The 18,788-nt window shown below is 54.2% G+C and overlaps 1 protein-coding gene across 1 annotated transcript; it reads right to left on the reverse strand.

Moving 5' to 3' along the window:
• Positions 1 to 374: 374 nt before the first annotated feature.
• Positions 375 to 12,478, reverse strand: SLC35F6 (solute carrier family 35 member F6). Its single transcript, XM_036335120.1, has 6 exons — positions 12,402 to 12,478; positions 4,715 to 4,787; positions 3,791 to 3,962; positions 3,357 to 3,569; positions 2,532 to 2,642; positions 375 to 1,266 (listed from the first exon to the last, which is right to left on the reverse strand). Exons 1-6 carry the CDS (start codon positions 12,476 to 12,478, stop codon positions 797 to 799), a joined length of 1,116 nt encoding a protein of 371 aa, XP_036191013.1. The 3' UTR covers positions 375 to 796.
• Positions 12,479 to 18,788: the final 6,310 nt, after the last annotated feature.

Genomic DNA, 18,788 nt, shown 5'->3' on the forward strand with positions numbered 1-18,788 from the left:
GGAGTTCATCACCACCAAACCAGTATTATATGAAATGCTAAAAGGTATCCTTTAAGAAGAGGAAGAAGAAGAAAAAGGTAAAGATACAAATTATGAACAGCAAATACACATCTATCAACAAGTGAATCTAAAAATCAAGTAAATAAATAATCTGATGAACAGAATAAACTGGTGAATATAATAGAATCAGGGACATAGAAAGGGAATGGACTGACTATTCTCGGGGGGGAAAGGGTGTGGGGGTGTGGGAAGAGACTGGACAAAAATCCTACACCTATGGATGAGGACAGTGGGGAGCGGGGTGGTAAGGGCAGAGGGTGGGGTGGAAACCGGGTGGAGGGGAGCTATGGGGGGAAAAAAGAGGAACAACTGTAATCTGAACAATAAAGATTTAATTTAAAAAACAAAAACAAAAAACAACAACAACAAAAAACGGGGCACTTTGTTCTGCTTTGAATTTGCTCACTGACCTCTCTTCTCTGGAGAGTAATTTTAGCTTGATGAGAAAACCCTCGGGGTGTTAGTCCTGCAATTCCACTGCGTGGTTTCGTGTCAGTGCTGCTCTGGGGGCCTGGGTGAGCTTGGCGTGGTCACTGCATTCAGGCCTGGAGGACGTGGTGACAAAGGAGGACCTGGGTGTCCTGTGGTCTTCTGTGGCCTGGGGGCCTGTCCTGGGAGACTGTGGGGAGGGACAGGGCGAGGCCTTGGGGACAGGGAGCTTGAGGCTCACAAGCCTGTGCGGCCTCAGCCTCAGGGTGAACAAGGTGCATCCAGGTGGCACCAGGCCCGCAGGAGCTCAGCTGGCATCGTTGATGAGAGTCCGAGAGGGATCCAGCAGGCGCTCCCGCTCGCCCTCCTCTGCTGGGGACTGGCTGCGGGACAGGCGGGCCAGCAGCGGGCGGTGCAGCCCATTGTAGAGGGCAGTGCCCATCAGGAGGATGAGGAAGCCGAGGATCTGCAGCGGGTGGAAGGCCTCCCAGCCCAGCGCCAGGCTCACTGCCCAGATGACGACGGTCCGCAGGCTGTCCAGCACCATGCGGGTGGTGGCACTCATCTCCTTGGTGACGCTGATGCCCGCAAAGTTGAAGAAGGCGATGCTGCTGATGTTGCCCAGCAGCGCCAGGGCGATGAGCGGCTGCCGGCCCACCTGGCAGAAGGCGTCCAGGGCGTCCTCCAGCATCCCTCGAGGGTTTCCGCTAAAGGAGCCGGCAGGGATGTAGTACATGGGCACCAGCAGCAGGGACAGGATCACGAAGCCAAAGAGGCCTGGGGAGAGAAGGGAGCACGTCACACTCTCTGCTTGGCTCCGACTCCCACTCCCAGCACATCGGGGCCAGCAGGCCTCCCCTCATCTCCTGCCACCCCGTCCTCGTGGCCCCCACACCAGGGCCTTCCTCTCAGGACCGAGAGCCGTCCCCTCTCATCCGGAGTTCACAACAGCCACTGAATGGGCTCCAGCTGCCCTTCTCCACGTTAACCCACATTTTCCAACTACACCAGGAGAAATGCATTTTACATTGCGGCCAGTGTATGCATGCACAAGCATACACACACGTGTGCTTTCACAGAACAGCAGCTACCCTTACAGTGTGCAATGCTCTCTGACTTCTCAATTCCAGTCTACTCGTTTAAGAAAGAATTGCTGGCTATCACCATTACGGTGCCCACGAGTGTGGAAAGCCGCTCTCATTCAGCGTCACTGGCCTGTGACAAGGAGCTGAACCAGAATGTAAATCCATGCACCGCTTCATTCAGAAAGTCTGGCTAGGGAAAAAAGGAGCAGAAACAGAGCGTCCGTGACAATGTCGTTGATGCAGTTATGAACATTCTGCCATCGCCCTCAGCTCACCGTGGACCAGGCGCAGAGAGCAGCCTGACGAGGCCAGCGGCCACATTTGGTAGCACTGCTCTAATCCTCCCTGCTAGTTTCATATTTTTAAAGCATAATTTTAATAGTTATTTCCCTGCTTTAAAACCTCTGGTGGTTCTTCCCTGCCTGTCACTTAAATTCACTTGCCTGATGTTTAAGGTTCTCCATATGAACTTAACCTGATCATTTTCCCAACATCAAACCTGCATCTCGCCCAAACGATTCCTCACTGGGTTGTAAACTCAGGTCCAGCGCCCCCTGTCTTCGCTCTGTCTGGGGTTCCCTCCTTCCTACTCTGCCTGTTGAAATTGCAGCTCAAATGCCACCTTCCCTGAACCAAGGCACTCAGGTAGGCTTGGCAGGTGCAACATCACTTGAGCACAGGTGACCTGAGCTCAAACCACTGCTTGGTCCACTTCTTGCTGGTCAGCGCCCCTAGAGTGAGGCTTATAACTAATTCATCTTCAGCCTCATCCTCCCTGAGCTCCTGGCCATGTGCACGACGTACGTGGCGAAGGGAGGAAGGAAGCGGGGCAGGATGCTCATCCCTCCCAGTGGTCCCTGGCACCCGGACCTGTGCTCCTACATGTGCGTTCACTCCACATGCTACTCTCCAGTGTGCCCCCGACCAGCGCCCTCCCCCCAGCCCGTGCTCACTCACCCTCCGTGCCAACTGCCCGCAGAGGGTGCACATTGTGCTTGTAGACGAACTTCTCCTCGAGCACCATCTGGATGGAGACGATGATCTGGGCCATGATGATCAGCAGGTCCCCTGTGGGAAAGGACCAACAGGCCCAGGGTGAGGGAGGCAGCGAGCCAGAAGGCCATGGGGCTGTGGGCAGGGTGGCGGGCCCAAAGCTGAGGGAAGATGGCCCTCCAGGGGACAGAACAACAGCCCGAGACTTTTGCAGGACAATATAGTTCACGAGGCATAGCCATAACATAATTAATCTCCTGGCCTCGCGGGGGGGGGGGGGGGAGTAGGTTGGTAAGGCAGGCATCTCACCCCCTCTGGGCTGAGGTCCCAGAAGGCCCAGAGGCCTGCAGAATGGGGTAAGCAGGTCTTTTGAGCACAGGCGTGGAAACAAACATTTCTGGTTTTTCCTACCTCTGAGTGACCAGGGTGGTCACTTCATTGTAGAATGGGCTGCACTGCTTTCTTTCTGGAGGAAGTGCTCAGTACATGTTCATTTCCCTCCTCCCCCAAATCCAGCGGTTTGGGTGCAGACAGGTACATCACAGCACACGCTCTCTGCTTCCTCTGACCCCCGGTTCCTATCTACCCATTTCTCATGCTGCTTGGGCCTCTGGCCTCCCCTACACTCTGTGTGCCAACTTGAGAGCAGGTGCAGGTCCACAGCAGCGGGTCCCCACAGGCCCACCCAGGGCTTGGCACGCAGCAGAGCTTGTAACAGCTCGTTGACTGGCTCTGCGCTGGGCTCCTAGAGGACAGGAGGGCGGCCCCTGGGTCCCGACCCCGCTGCACCTGTGATCACTTCGCTGAGCTTGTGCTGATCGTCGTGCTTGCTCAGGAGGTCGGCCAGGCCCACGACCACCAGCCCCGCGATGGTGGCGAGGATGCCCAGCCACTGGCTCAGCACCAGCCTCCGCCCCAGGAAGGCCACTGAGAACAGGCCTGTGAATATGATCACTGCTCCCCGCAGCATCTGGAAGCTGGAGGCGCTGGTCATGTTCAGGGCTGGGAGAGGAGACACGGGACATTAGTTCCTGAGAGCCAAGGCTGTCCGTCCGCCGAGGTGTTCTCAGGGTGCAGACGTGCCTCCCATGTGGCATGCGCTCAGTGAATCTCGGGTGGGCCGGGTGGTGAAGATGAGCTGGGGTGGGAGTGGCTGTTTCATCAATGGCCCCCTGGGGTCATGGGCTTCTCTGAGCCCTACTCGGCCTGGCCTGGCTACTCACCCACATACATGATGCTGGTCCCGGTCATGTCGCAAAGGGCTGGGGCCAGGAAAAGAAGGGGGTTGAAGGGCTGCTGGGGATCCATGCTGGCATCTGAGTACCTCGCGGCTCTGCACCGGAGCAGGTAGAAGGCAGCCAAGCAGGAGAACTCCCCCAGGAACATGCCCACCGCCTGCAGGGACAGAACCCTAGGAGTTTAGAGCTGGAGGGAGGGTCACCTTCAACAAAAATATTTTAAACATAACCTTTCTTCAAACAGAAGCTTACCTATAACCCCAACACATAGAACTGGCACAAGCAATGCTGCTGTGTGTGGGAGGCCAGAGACTGCCGCCTGGGTCACCCCTCAGCCCCTTGAACATCTTGACACAAACCCTAAGGCTGTGTAGAGCCTTGTCTGAAAACCGCTGATCTAGGCCAACCCCTGGTCAAGTTCTAGATGCATAAACAGGCCCAGAGAGGCTCAGGAATTTATTTAAGGTCACAGAGCAAGTTGCTGGCAGAGCTGGGCTGAAAACCGGGTCTCCTACTTCCCTGTGGAGCAATAAGGTGCCTCCTATTTATGGTCCCTGTCCCTGTGGGGTCTGGGTTCCCGATGGATGGAGAGCAGGTTTTGCCATGAGGGTTGATGTTTTCCAAATGTGTCCTGAGTTAACGTGGTGAGGGCTGGCCTCACGGTGCCCACTCAGGCCTCTCACAGAGGACTGTGCCCTCTGCTCCCTTCCAGGGCACTCACACTCTGGCCTCTCTTCTGGGGAGGGAGAGAGACGTGGGTAGCTCTCCTGGGAAGCTCTCCTGGGAGCAGGGGGAGACTCCAACCCCAGGACCAGAAACAGCAGGGCCTCCGGGGCCAGGAGGCCTGGGTGACAGGAGGTGGGGAGGATTGGGAGGTCGGGAGGGTCGTGGGGAGGGTGGGGCAGGTACCTGGAGGAAGGGGTGCTGGAAGCTGTGCTCCTTGCTTCCTCCACAGCCCTGGGCCACGAAGTTGTCAGCCCACCTGCAGCAGAGAGAGAAGGTCAAACCCTGTAGTGCAGCGGGTGCCTGCAGACAAGCTCGCTTCTCCCAAGGCCAAAGGCCATACTTGGAGGACTGGGCCCAGCGTGGGGCTCCCTCTCAAAGGGGCCAGTCTCCGCGCAAGGAGTCTTCATCTGGGGGTGTGGACAGAATGTGGGGACTTGAGAACCTTTCGCTGAAATGTCATGAACCTCTAACTGAAATTAAGCTTTTCCTCAAATTCTGAACACGGCATTGTAGCACTGGGGCTTTGTCACAGAAACCACAGCTATTCTCACGATCCCACTGTTTACAATTTTATGTGTTAAGAAGCATATAGACACATATTACTATCATGAACTTGCCTTTTTAATGTTCTGATAACTTCATGTCAGCATACTTGGCTTTTTCTGTGATCCTCAGTCTTTTATTTGTCCATTTTAAAACATTACTTTAGAATTCACCAGATTATCAAATAGACACACAGCACAACAATATCAGGAGTCACTGGTCTCCAAGGGCACTTAGGCCTGGGAAATGCCGCCTGACTCAGACACCTGGTCACCTTCCTGTGACCAGAAGGCTTGGAGGGTCTTTCCAGTGCAGACGCGAAGGCAGATGGCAAGTGCCCGGCACCAGTGAGCACCCTGGCAGGCGGCATAACTGATTATGGCTCGCTTCCCCAAAGAGCCCACACAGGCCCAGAATCCTTCACGGCCCAGGGCGCTGGACAGCTACACCTACATTCTGTGTTGTCCGCTGTCTGTGCGCTGAAGTCCCGCCCTTGAGTTTCACTTTTGCCGGGCTTGGTTGTCTTCCTGTGTTCTAGTCTGATCTCTCTCATTTGAAAGCCCTTCTGAGATTTGGGGACTTTTCCACCTTCTGATTGTTCTAATCTCCTGGCTAAACAGCCCAGCCCTTCCTAACCTCTCACTTCCCTGGCTGCTGGCTTCTGGAAGTGCGCTGGCGGGCCAGGCCCAGAGCCAGGGGCATGTGATCTGGCCCAGACTGAGCCTGGTGAGACAGTGACCCCTCTCTCACGTGGGATGCCCTGGTTAGTTGACATGACTGTGTCTGCTGACTCAAGTTAGTTGACACAACTTGGACTGCGTCACACTGCTGACTCAAGTCACTCAGACCCAGGGCTGCTTCCTGTGGGCTGCTGGCCGGCTCCCTCTGCAGCACCCACCGAAAGCAGAGGCTGTCTCAAACTGGAGAGATTCAGGACTTCTCCCAAAAAGTCGGTCAAGAGCAGCCACACTGCAGTGCCCAGCCCGACTCTAGAGGCATCCTTGCACAAGCAGGGGAGCCTTCTGCTTCCTGTGCCCCCGACAGAGCCACAACCATGGTTGTGCCAAGCAGTTAAGAGTCTGGGTTTGACACACATCCTGGCCAGCCCTGGCTTCTCTGTGCCCTGAGTTTGGGGAGGGGAACAGGAAGGTCTTTCCCACAGCCCAGGGCAAGGGCACGATGCCCGGATGCTGGCAGTGGGAGGGCGAACTGAGTGGTGATGGAGCCCCTGGTCACCCGGGAGGGCAGCCCAGGCCTGTGAGGGAGAGACCACGTCTACCCAGGTATCTGAACACATCCCAGGGCGAGTGAGCAAACAGGGCTATGGTCACTTATCTCACAGAGGGAGACCCTCACACACTCCCTGAGATGGGGGTGAGAGGGGCAGTTAGGAGGGCTCGTGGTTCTTGGGAATGACGAGGCCCAAAGGAGAGCTGCAGGGCGGGGACAGGTTCTGATGTGACTGGTTGGGAAGGCAGAGAGGAATCCGGGTCAGGGGACCGGCTACAACCAGTCCCAGCACCAATGGAGGAAGGCAGCCCTTGCTGCAGAATAAAACCACCCGCTCTCTGGGGCTCATTTCTGCCCGATCCTCTACAGGTTCTGGCTCTTGGGTCCCCAGGGAGGACAGGACATGGGATGTGGGTGGGGGCCACAGACAGCTGTGGCTCAGGGCGGGCATGATTTACAAGCTGCTCGCTTTTGCAGAAGAGCCCCCTGGGCGGGTCTGGGGGAGGCAACTGAGTGAGACAGAGGAGGAGTGAAGAGGTCAAACCTCACCCAGGGCACAGAGCCAACTTCCCCGGAGGAAGGAGGAACGGAGCAGGTTGGAGAGGTGGGGATTCCTGGGGCTGGAGCCAGGGCTCCTCCAGGAGGGCTAAGGGAGGTCCTGCCAAGTCCATCAGGTCAACCAGAAGCCTTGGCCACGGCAGGTATGGAAGCCCTTCCTCCTCCTGGGGCCACACCCAGAGCATCGATTGGCAGGTTCAAGATGACCACTCACACCTGTCTCACTCTCTGGTTCCACACTCACTGTCATTTAGAGTAAGTTCAGCAGCCAGCAGCTCCCACCCCCTGCTCCTGGCACATCACTATACAGAAGCTCCAACATTTTTTGGTTGAATGAATGAGACTTCCAGACCCCTCCAAGCAAACAGGCAGGTGCTACGTGCAACCCAGAGGCAATGTCTCATGAGTCTCGATTTCTCACCTGGTCTGAGGTGCCTCCTGCTGGTGGGACAAGCTGGGCCCAGGGTGGGGCACTGCGTGGGGAGCTGGATGCAGGGTTGGTGCTGAGCTCCTCCCCTCCCCCACCTCCACCCTAAAGGGCTGTCTTTGCTTTCTCCCAGGGGTGGGTCTGCCTGAACAGGTTGGGGCTGGCAGCATTCCCAGCTGAGGAAAAGGAGTCTTTTTGTATCTGAGGGCCTGGGGATGGCTTATAGCCCAAGGGATTAGGTGTCATGGGGACAGGCTGCCCTGCCCAGACTCTCTTCAGCCCGGGAGGAGATCAGGCCAGCAGACACTTTGAGAGGAATTAGGCTTCACATCCTGGCCCTGAGACAGACCTCAGTTCATTGTGCAGGCACAGGAGGGCCTCAGTAGCCCAGAACAAGAGCCAAAATCCAGCCCGGTCCATCTGGGGATGACAGCAATGACCCTAACGTGGAATAGCTCTTGGCTATTTGCAAATCATGTCACTAAGATGTTTTTATAAATACAGGGTTCACTGAGTACTGACTTGGTGCCAGGACTGTGCCCAGCACTTCCCGAGGGTTGTCTGGTCAAAGCCTCACAGGGATTCTCATTTACAGACGGGGACTTCAAGGTGTGGGGTGGAGGGGTGGAGAGAGGCGTGTTCAGGCTCAGACAGTTAACAACAGGCCCAAACCCATGTGCTGACATTTACATTCAGAAAAGGCAACAGGCTACCTGGAAAGCTGATTTTGAGTTTCATAGGCTGGACAAGTTATAGTGTTCTTATCTATAAAATGGGGATAATTCTGCCCTAGCCGGTTTGGCTCAGTGGATAGAGCATCCGCCTGCGGACTGAAGGGTTCCAGGTTCAATTCTGGTCCAGGACACATGCCCAGGTTGCGGGCTCAATCCCCAGTAGGGGGTGTGCAGGAGGCAGCCGATCAATGATTCTCTCTCATCATTGATGTTTCTCTCTCTCTCTCCCTCTCTCCCTTCCTCTTTGAAATCAATAAAAAAAATATTTTTTTAAAAAAATGGGTATAATACTAATGAATTGTCAAAAGTAATAAATAAGATATGTAAGACCTGGTGCATGGCAGGTGGTCAATCAAAGTTCTTTTCTGTGCCTTTTCCCTTTCCCCTTGATTGAGCAGGAGCCACCACCCCTTGTGGTCCGCCAGGCTCTGCTCCTGCCTAAAAGCTCTGGAAGACCATCCCTCCTCCGGGGAGCATCCCTTCTCTGGGAGCATCCCTTCTCCAGTAGCGCATCCTTTCTCCGGGACCTACCCTGCTGGCTGAGGCTGAGGTGGCTGGAAGGGCCTTAGCTACTGCCCCAGCAGTTCCAGAGTTGCAAAGAGGGTGAGAAACTCAGCCACCATCTCACAAAGCTCCTATTACACAGACAGCAACCCAGGGACCAGAGAGGGCTGAGGAGCACAGGCCCGGGAGGTGCCCAGAAGGGCTGGTACCCAGGAGTCTACCTCCAGTTCCAAGCCCTCTCCTCACACTTGAAGTTCTCCTATCACCTGCTTATTCCAGTTTCTTTCCACTCCCCTGGCTGAGGTGAGGAAGGGGTTTTACTCTGCAGATGGGTCCTCCATTCTCTGTAGATACTGTTTCCAGGGGGAAAGCCATGGTCTCCAGGGCAGGAGGCCGGTGGGGACCCACCAGGGTTAGGCTGAGGCCGCATGAGCAGGTGCCTCTCTTAGAGTTCCCTGGGCCTCGGCAGGCTGGGGTGGGCTCCCCTTGATGAGGGTGAGTCACTATACATGGCCTTGCCCAGTCAAACTCAAAGCTCAGCATTCTGGGAGGCAAGCGTATCTATGTGTGTGTGGGTGGGTGGGGGAGGGGTTGGACTGAGATGAGGAAGTGGCTGCCCCAGACCGATTGGCTGTGTGTCCATTCCCCGGAGAATCTCTGCCATTTCCTCTTGAGTTCCCGGCTTGTCAAGCCCAGTGAGTCAGCGCCTTTCCCCCACAGAGGGATCCATAGAAGGGCCCAGGGCTTCTCCGCTCTCCAGGGTAACCTGACTCACGTGGTGATAAATGAGAATGAGCCCTCTCTAAGTAAATCAGAAAATCTTCCTCAGTAGATTTTACCTGCGTCTGGGAAAAGGTGGAAGTCCCGCCCAAGAGAGGGGGTCTTTGGGGTACCCCAATTGTAAAGGAATAGGACTGGACCACAATGCTGAGACCTAGGTTCTGGTCCCTGCTCTGACCCAGCCAGCTGAGACACAAAAAGAAGCTTCTCTTGGGACCTCGACTGTAAATTGTGGGGGTTAGAATGGATGATTTCTATATTTCTAACAACTCCAAATGCCGCCCCCCCAAATGACTAGAGAAGTCCCCAGCCTCGTCCCATGTTGGTGATTAAGAGCATGGATTCTAGAGTGGACTACTTATATAAAAGCCTAATATGCTAAGTGTCCGACTGAGTAGTCGATGACCAGTCGTTATGATGTGCACTGACCATGAGTGGGCAGATGCTCCAGCTGGTAGGTTAGCTTGCTGCTGGGGTCCAGCCGATCGGGACTGGGTGAGACGGGGCCGGACACGCCCTGGAGCCCTCCCTCGGTCCCTCCCCAGCCACTGGCCCTGATTGGGACTGGGCAAGATGGCCCTGATCGCCCTGATCGCCAGCCAGGCGGAGGGCCCCCACCTGTGCATGGACTTTCACGCACCGGGCCTCTAGTAAATTCTGTAATAGCTGAGTTGAACGTGGGCAAGCAAGTCCATCTTTCCATACCAGTTTCCTGATCCAGGGACAAGGAGTTTACCTACTTCATAGGATGGCAATAAGAACTCATTAATTTGACACATGAAAGGCGGCCAGAGACAGGCCTGGCACATGGTGCTCTCTGTGAGTTAGCCGATTAGCACTTGCTGTGATCACATTCTTATTTCTGTCCCCGCCAAAAACTGCAGTCAGAGTGTGCTTTCAAACTGAGAATTAATTCCCATCAGGATATCCCCAGCCACTTTCCCAAGTCCCTCCGCTCTGGGAGCATCCTCCTCACAGGCTGGCCTTGGAGCATTGTGTAGAGTGCGTGAGAGGCCCCCAACAGGCTACCGGGCAGGGGGCAGGGTCAAAGGTTGGGGCCCCACCTGGGAGCCTCTCTCCTGCAGCTCAAGGCAAGGCGTCTGGAGGCTGGGGATCCTTTGGCTTCCTACCTGACTGGTTTGGAGCTTTTAAAGGAAGGAGCTGAGTCAGCCCTGGAGGAACTGGGCAATCTCAACTCTCCCTGGGGACAGCAGCCCGGGCAGACCTACAGCCACTCTCTAAGCAGTTGCCTGAGGTCTTGGCTGGAGCTGCGGATGGGCCACTTGTTCTGCTGTGAGCAGATCCTAACTTGAGGTGGGGCCCACAGGTTGAGTCTCCTTTAGAGCGAAGGCTCACAAAGGAGTGACCTTCAGGAGGCCCCAGGGCTCAGGAGACCAGCTCGGGAGGGACAGACACAGCTGGCACAGAGGGAAGGTGGGCCCCACCCAGAGCGCCACTTCCTCTGGAGAAGGGAGGACACTGTGACTGCCAAGTGGGCACACGTCTGCCTCCTCCACCTCCGATTCTAAGCCTCTCAAAGGCAGAGACCTTCTCTGTCTACCTCCCTGAGTCCAGACGGTGCCTCATACACCGGAGGTGCTTTCCACACGCCTGATGAATTGAATGGGACGCTTTTCTCCCAGACCTCTCTTCCGGGGGCGTTTCTCACATCACTGACGTCATGTGCTAGGAGCAAAAGCCTCCAAAATGAAATAGACACGACCAGCCCCCTCCTCCCAGGGAGCATTGGCCAGAGGTGACGGTGGTGACTCCTCCTTGCTCTGGAGCCTGACTGGGAGACCACTGCCCACCATTCTCCACGTGCACCTAGGAATCGGCTCAGAGAAAGGCCAGGCTCTGCGTCCTGGGGCTCCTAGATGGTGAACAGAGGGGAAGGAAGGCCCTGCTCTGAGGTGGGGGCAGAGAAAGAGGCAAAGAGCTGCCAAGAGAAGGGGCTGCCTCCTGGACCCCCATCCTCCTCGCACATTACAGAGGGTGGTTCCTCACCCGCATGACAGCCCTGGGTGCTCAATCCCCAACCTCCTAGCAGTGTTCCTCCACCTTCTGGCCCTTTAAATACAGTTCCTCATGTTGTGACCCAACCATAAAATTATTTTCGTTGCTACTTCATCACTGTCATGTTGCTACTATTTTGAATCGTAATGTAAATAAATATCTGATATGCAGGATGGTCTTAGGCGACCCCTGTGAAAGGGTCGTTCGACCACCAAGGGGGTCGCGACCCACAGGTTGAGAACCGCTGTTAGGGCCTGTCCCCACCCTCCCACCAGCACCGCACCCTCACACATCACAGCTGAACTGCCCCCCTGCACCCCTGTCTGGGTTAATGGCGCTTCTGTTCTCCAGGCAGACCCTGGAGGGATCACTGTCTCTTGACCCTGTGGGTCAGCCTTGTGGCTTCTCCCGGTCTCTCCCACTGCACTGCCGCCTCCTGGTCCCCTCACCTGCTAGGCAGCAGCCTTGGGGTGGTTGTCCCTGCACCAAACTACTCTTCACCTTGGCCACCGGCCTCATCATGTCATTTTCAGCACCTCACTCCCTGCTCAGAAGCCCCGCTTTGATTCTGGGATAAAATCCAGCCCGAGCACTAGCTGTTCGTTAGCCTGCTTTCACCTGGCCTTGCTGTCTCCTGCCGCGATGTCCCCCCCGTAACCCTTCCTCCGTGAGGGCTGCAGGTCTGCCCTTCTCGGGAGCTCGCGAGCCCCGGCCTGGGGCCGCCCCGACCCCCTCCCAGCTCCCCCACCGCCCCGGCCTTGGAAGGGGGTCCAGGGGAGGAACTGGTCCCACCCTCGGTCGTTTAAAGATGGAACTGAGACGCGGAGGTGGAAGTGCCTGGCAGGATCGAGCACACGGCGAGTCAAAGCCGGTGGGGTCCCGCCCGCCGGGGCACCAGCCGCCCCGCATAACCCAGGCCCCGCACCTCCGGGTGGTCCCTGAACCGAGTGAACCGACCGGAGACACTGGGCGAGCGGGTGAGGCCGGGAGAGGACAGCGGAGAGGGGTGGGCGGGGAAGGTGGTGGTGGGGGGCGTCGCTGGCGCCCCGCGGCCGCCTCTCCCCCGGCCCGGACTCACTTGGCCGAGAGCGTGTTGATGGAGCCGGTGACGAGCATGAGCCCGGCCAGGAACAGCTGGTACTTGGTCCAGGCCATGGCGGCGGCGGAGGGGGGCGCGACGCTGCAGGGACCCCCGCGACCTCCACGATCCCTCGAAACGACAGCCCCTGACCCGGTCACCCTGGGGTCTCGGGCGCTAGCGCTTCCGGGGCCGGGCGGCACGTGACTCGCGCCGGCTCCGCCCCCCGGCCCGCTGGCTCCGCCCCCCGAGCTGGGCGCGCCGGTTCCCACAGGGTGACAACGACAAGTCTCGGGGCCAGGTCTCCCCAGTGATCAAAGGAACTGATGGGACGGGGCCATGAGGGTGCATCTTGGATGTTGGAGCGTTTGGTAAACCGTTTGGAGAAGCTGAGCTGAATGATGTCAGAGGCAAGCTACCAAGTGTTCCTTTCCGGCGTGGGAACCTCCTCTTCACACGGAACCCAGGGACCTCCTACCGGCCTTGGATGTGTCCTTAGGGATCTCAGCCCGTGGTGTTGCTCACATCTTCCAGAAAAGTGGTGTAGGAAGCTCATGCCTGCTCCCTGGGAGACCATTTTAGAGCGAAAGAAACGAAATTGATCATGCTAGTGAATGATGGGGTAGGAGTTTGCACACAGTCTTCTGTCTCCCCCAAATCCATGCCTTCAGCCACCCCCATGACGATCACCCCATTGCTTCTTCGTGGATTCCCCGAGGCTGCTAGGAGGCAATCCTGGCAGAAAGCCCTTGGCTTGTGTGCAGAGCTTTCTGGCTTTTAGAACCCTACTCCTGGTTTTCAGCCTGAGAGGAACTGTCCTCATCTCCAGGTTCCTAGTCTGCACCCCGTGAGGCCTTGCAGGATCTGCTTCAGGCCCCCTGGGCACGTTTTCCCCATCACTGCAGATTTTGTTACTAAAGTTGCAGAGATAGGACCTGCCTGCCGGCTCTTCCTGCTTACCTACCCTAAGACTGCCTTGAACTTGTGAAAATGACCAATGTCGAATCAGGAAACCTCTCAAGGGACTGCACCAGACCCTTCTGTCACAGGGAGACCTGCTGTAGGAGGTCACCCGAGAGCCAGGGGCTTCCCAGAGGAGGGCATGGCACAGAGGTATGAGTGGACACGGAGCGAGTCTGGCCCACGGACCACCTGCGAGCGTTCCTTCTCTGGACCCCGTTCTCATAAGCCTGAGGGAGATGGGAGACTCGGAAGGAGCTTTCTTCTGAGCTTCTTGTCCTTGGCATGAGGTTCATGTGTTTTAAGAGGAAATAATTCAGCTATCCCAAAAGATCTACTGAGGTTCCGGGACCTGTAGAGATAGATGAAGTGCAGCGTTTATCCCAGGGGGCCAGTTGGTGCATGCCACACCCTGGACAGCCCCTCACTATTGGGGGCAGTTCCCACAGGCCACAGTGACACGCTCAGTGGGACTCTGGACCATTTTCCCCAAGTGTCCAAGCCAAGGGCACTGTCCTGAAGTAAACATTATTCATGATCAATGGTGTCACCAGCCCGACATGATGTCACTAGCAGCACAGTCTTGGCCTGTCTCTATAGCCATATCTTAAAATGAATCTTAATTTATTGCCATTATTTGACCATTCATCAGCTGTTGTCCTTGGAGCCTAGGAGACAGGAGGGTTTATTTGGAAAGGGAGCCCACTAAGTGCCAGGCCCAGAGCCAGGCGTGGGACTCCAAAGACAAGTGAGACAAGGTCCCTACCCTCAGGGAATTCGGGATGTTGTGGAGGAGAGGGGTAACCATGTAGCAATGCTTAAGAGACGGAGCTGGGAAAGGCATGCGGTTCCTCAAGAGGGGCAGGAGCGAGGGCATGAGGGTGACAATCAGAGCTGTCCTAGATTGGGCACCCCATCTGTGTCCGCTTGTGCTGGGAGCTTGGCCACCGTGGCCTCAGTTCTCACAGTCGCCCCATGTGCTGAAATTTAGGGAAGATTTGAGCAGGGGCTTGACAGAGGAGCAGAATTGCTCCTGGTGGAGAAAGGGGTCATGCGGGGCAAAGACTACCATGTGGACGTCGTGGAATGACCAGCCACGCCTCATGTTGGGGAATGACCTACAGTGAGGCTCCAGGTCTCTGCCAGCCTGGCTAGACTGGGCTTTACAGGTGAAAACCAGGGTTGACATTGGTGTTCCCAGGTAGCAGGGACCTCAGGCTAGGCATTAAAGAGCACTTCCCTTGCCTAAGTGCATGATCAGGGCTTTGGGACTTTTCTCCCAAAGTCAGGGACACTTTGAACAAATTTGCATGCTACCTTCAAAGAGCCTCTAATTTCCAGAGTCAAATAAAACCGCATCAGTGCAAACCCCTGCATTTGTATTCAAAGCTGACGGCCAGCCTGTGACTTGTCTGAAAGATTGAACATTTCCCCAATCAATTGAATCACAACCTGGATTAGGAGAGAGTTATTTTACCCTGGGAAGGACAGAGACAGTTCAGTCAGACCTGTTGTGTTTAGAACATGTTTTTTGCTGTATGTCCTTGGGCTACTTCCCTCATGTGTGGCCTGTTCCTCTGGTAGAGTGTGACTGTCTCATGGGCAGGTGACAAAGATTCTTTGCTTGACCAAACTTTAATCAAAGTCATGAGCCTGCTCCTGGGCCCATCTATGTATTTTCTTATAAAATTCTGTGTTAGCAAGAACCCTGCAAAGTCAGTTTAACCAGAACCTCCACCCTCCATATCTGATCACCCCCTTTCCCCAACACTCCCTCAGGGGATGGCTAATCACCCTGGCCTGCTGTCAGGTTAGCAGGAATCCTGTTGGGTCAGTTTAGCCAGAATCCCCCTTACATCTGACGATCCCTCTTAGTAATTTCCCACCCACTGGCCTCACCCTGCTATTCGGCTGTAAATGACAATTGCCCAGGCTGGGTTTGGAACTGAGCTCTGTATAGCCCTGCAGGGACTGAGGTCTGGTTTTCCCTGTTGCAATATTGCTTTTATTGCTTTAACTACTGTCTGGTTCTGGTTTTCCTTTGACACAGGACTGGGTGTCCAGTTGCCTGTCTCTCCCAACAGGGTGGGCATTGCAGGGTGGCCATCTGAGGCTGTGGCTGGGAAGAAAAGCAAGGGCCGTGGGAGGAGGAGGGCAGGGTGGGTCCTGGATGTGTCCTGGGAGACACTGGGGCAATGAAACCAGGCCTGACAGGACCTAGCCAGGGAAGGGAATGTGGATGGTCTCTATTGGTCCTGAGGTGGCAGATATTGTTTACCAGCTCTTTCTGGTGGATTTTATGGCTTGTTTCTATGGTGACTAAAGATGATTAGATCAGGAGTCACCTGCTCCTTGTAGCTTCAGGCCCTCATATGGTCATTCTCAAAACTTCCCTCTTTGCCTTTCTTTCTTTTGTTAATCCTTACATGAGGATATTTTTCCCATTGCTTTTCAGAGAGAATGGAAGGGAGGAAAAAAGGGATGGAGGGGAAGAGAGAGAGAGAGAGAGAGGGAGAAAGAGAGAGAGAGAGAGAGAGAGAGAGAGAGAGAGAGAGATATCGATGTGAGAGAGACACATCGATTGGTTGCCTCCCTCACCTGCCCCCACCAGAGATGGAACCCACAACCCAGGTACATGCCCTTGACTGGGAATCAAACTCTATGACCTTTGGTGGGAGGGTGGACACTCTAACCACTGGGCAACACTGGCCAGGGCTGCCTTTCGTTCTTAACTTCAGTGCTGATCATTAGCCTTGGGGTGTGTCACTGGATCTTGAAAGCTGGTGTTGGGCTTGGTCCTCTGGAAGCAGGATCAAGTCGGATCCAGATAAAGCATGGACTCCTGCTTAAATTTGATTTCCGATGAGCAGTGAAACATTGTTTTAGTGTTAAGTGTATCTTCAATATCGTTTGGGCATATGCCTATACTAAAAATGATATCTCATTTACCTAAAACTCAGAATTAATCAGGCCCCCCTGTAGTTCATTTTTTCCGGCCGACAGCCCCACCGGCCTGGCACCCGGCTCAGCGCCCTCGCTCAGAGAAGGTGAACCATGATGTCAGCTGCACTGAATTGACGCGTCTCAGGCAAATACCTTCCTTTCAATATGCTATCCCGCAGGCTCACGGTAGCTTTTTCCTCTGATTCTGTGACGTCTCTAAGTTGACACCAGTCCCCTTGGAGGTGGGTCTCACACTCGGGGTCCAGTGTTTCACACCCTTCTGACTCGAGGTGAGGGATGGGGCCTCTGTAGGAGGTTCTGAGGCCGGTGGGGTTGACGCCCTCCCTTCTTGCACACGGTTTCAGGGTGTTATTCTCAGCTCCCATGCAGCGCAGACATGGATCCCCCGAGGGAACATGATCACATCCAAGCTCTGGCTTTTCACATTCGACAGCCTTGTCCCAGGAAGGAGGTGGCTTGCTCAGCTCAGGAGTGACTTGTGAATGGTATTATTTATTTATTTGGGTTCCATTTTTATTAATTTAGCTTACCCTGGATAGTAATTAAAACAACTGGCTGGCCCTATAACTGCTTAATCACATTAACAATAATGCAACTTGCCTGGCTGGCATGGCTCAGTGGTTGAGTATCATCAATCCATGAACCAGGAGGTCACCGGTTCAATTTCCAGTCAGGGCACATGCCCAGGTTATGGGCTTGATCCCCAATAGGGGATGTGCAGGAGGCAACTGATTGATGATTCTCTCTCATTATTGATGTTTCTATCTCTCTCTCCCTCTCCCTTTCTCGCTCTGAAATTAAAAAAATAAAAAGAATGACGTACTGACATACGCTCCAACCTGGATGAGACAGAAAACAAGCTAAATGAGAGAAGCCAGCCACAAAGAACCACTTTTCATGTGATTACATTTATATGAACTGTTCAGAATATACTAAGCTATGCAGAAAGTAGAGGAGTGGTCGCTCAATCTGGGAGGCGTTGAGGACTAGGGTGTGGGTAGTGAGCAATTATGAATACTATGTTTCTTTTTGTGGGGGAGGCATAATATTCTAAAGTTAAATTGTGGTGATGGCTGTACAACCCTGTGAATCTACTAAAACCACTGGACCGTTTTATCATATGCGAATTGTACCTTAATAAAAGTATCAACAAAAATTCAATACAAGGAGCACAGAAGGAAAATGGGCCATGAATATAACCAGGTAATCCATGGAAAAGAAAATACCTCATTCAACTTTACTCATAAGGAAAATAAAAGTTAAAAGTACAATAAATTCCATTTTCACCTACTCAGTTGGGAAATTTTAAACAAAGTACGAGCATGTGGTGTCGGCCAGGCTGTAGGGAAACACTCTGTGGCCAGTGGTGGAAATCAAGACAGTACAACCTCTGGGGAGGGCAATTTAGCAACATCTATCAGAATCACACGCGCACACCCTCTGCCCCAACATGGAGTGCCATGCGCCTCTGTTCTGTTTGCTTCTAGACTTGTTTCATGTGAGATAATGAGGCATTAATTATTTAAACTCTGATTATATTCGGTTTTCTGGTATATGAGACTAAAATGAATCATAACTAATCATCCCAGCAGTCCCACACCCTATTCTATAGGTTTCCCCATGTGTTTGTTGTAGCATCATTATGTCCATCAAAAGGAAAGGAGTTACAGAGATGGTGGTGCCTCCACATACCCACATGGGGAACACGGGGGGGCGGGGGGGGGCGGGGGTGCTTTACAAAGGATTCTCATTATGTGCTGATGAAAAGTGACCTCCAAGATAACTTAAGTGTCCTGTGTGGGAAATGCTACCACTTGTGTAAAATTAAAAAAAAACTACTTTAAAATATACAGATAGTGTCTGGAAAGACATGTAGAAACTGATAATGCTTCTGTAGCTGGGATCTGGGTGGTGGAGGGCTGGGGGAGAGTCTTACTTTTCACCACATACTCTTTTTGTACGTTTGGGCCATGCGTCCCTTTACCTGTTTAAATGGTAAACAGAGTAAAGGATGCACTGTCAGGGAGATGGTGTACCCGGCAAACGGGACCCTTCCTTTACTCTCACAACTACTGGAATCGAGAGCTGCTTCCAGACATGCAGCTTCCCCAGAACCTGGAAGCTGGCTATTAACTTACTGTGTGCCTTTAGGTTGGTCACTTTCCTTCTCTGAACCTCAGCTGGACCACCTGACAACCTAAGAGCCTTGCGGATGGATCCCAGGCTCTGCTCCCGCAGGGCCACCGATATCAGATTCACTTCACAGCCGCTAGATGGCGTGCTGCCTGTGCTGCTAAAGGAGAGGCACTGTGGCTGGAGCCATCCAGCTTTTATTTTAAAATTAATTTTATTTATTGATTTTGAGAGAGAGAGAGAGAGAGAGAGAGAGAGAGAGAGAGAGAGAGAGAGAGAGAGATCAATTTGTTGTTCCACTTATTTATGCATTCATTGGTTGCTTCTTGT

This window comes from Myotis myotis, unplaced genomic scaffold (genome assembly GCF_014108235.1).
Source record: "Myotis myotis isolate mMyoMyo1 unplaced genomic scaffold, mMyoMyo1.p scaffold_m19_p_14, whole genome shotgun sequence".
NCBI lineage: Eukaryota > Metazoa > Chordata > Mammalia > Chiroptera > Vespertilionidae > Myotis > Myotis myotis.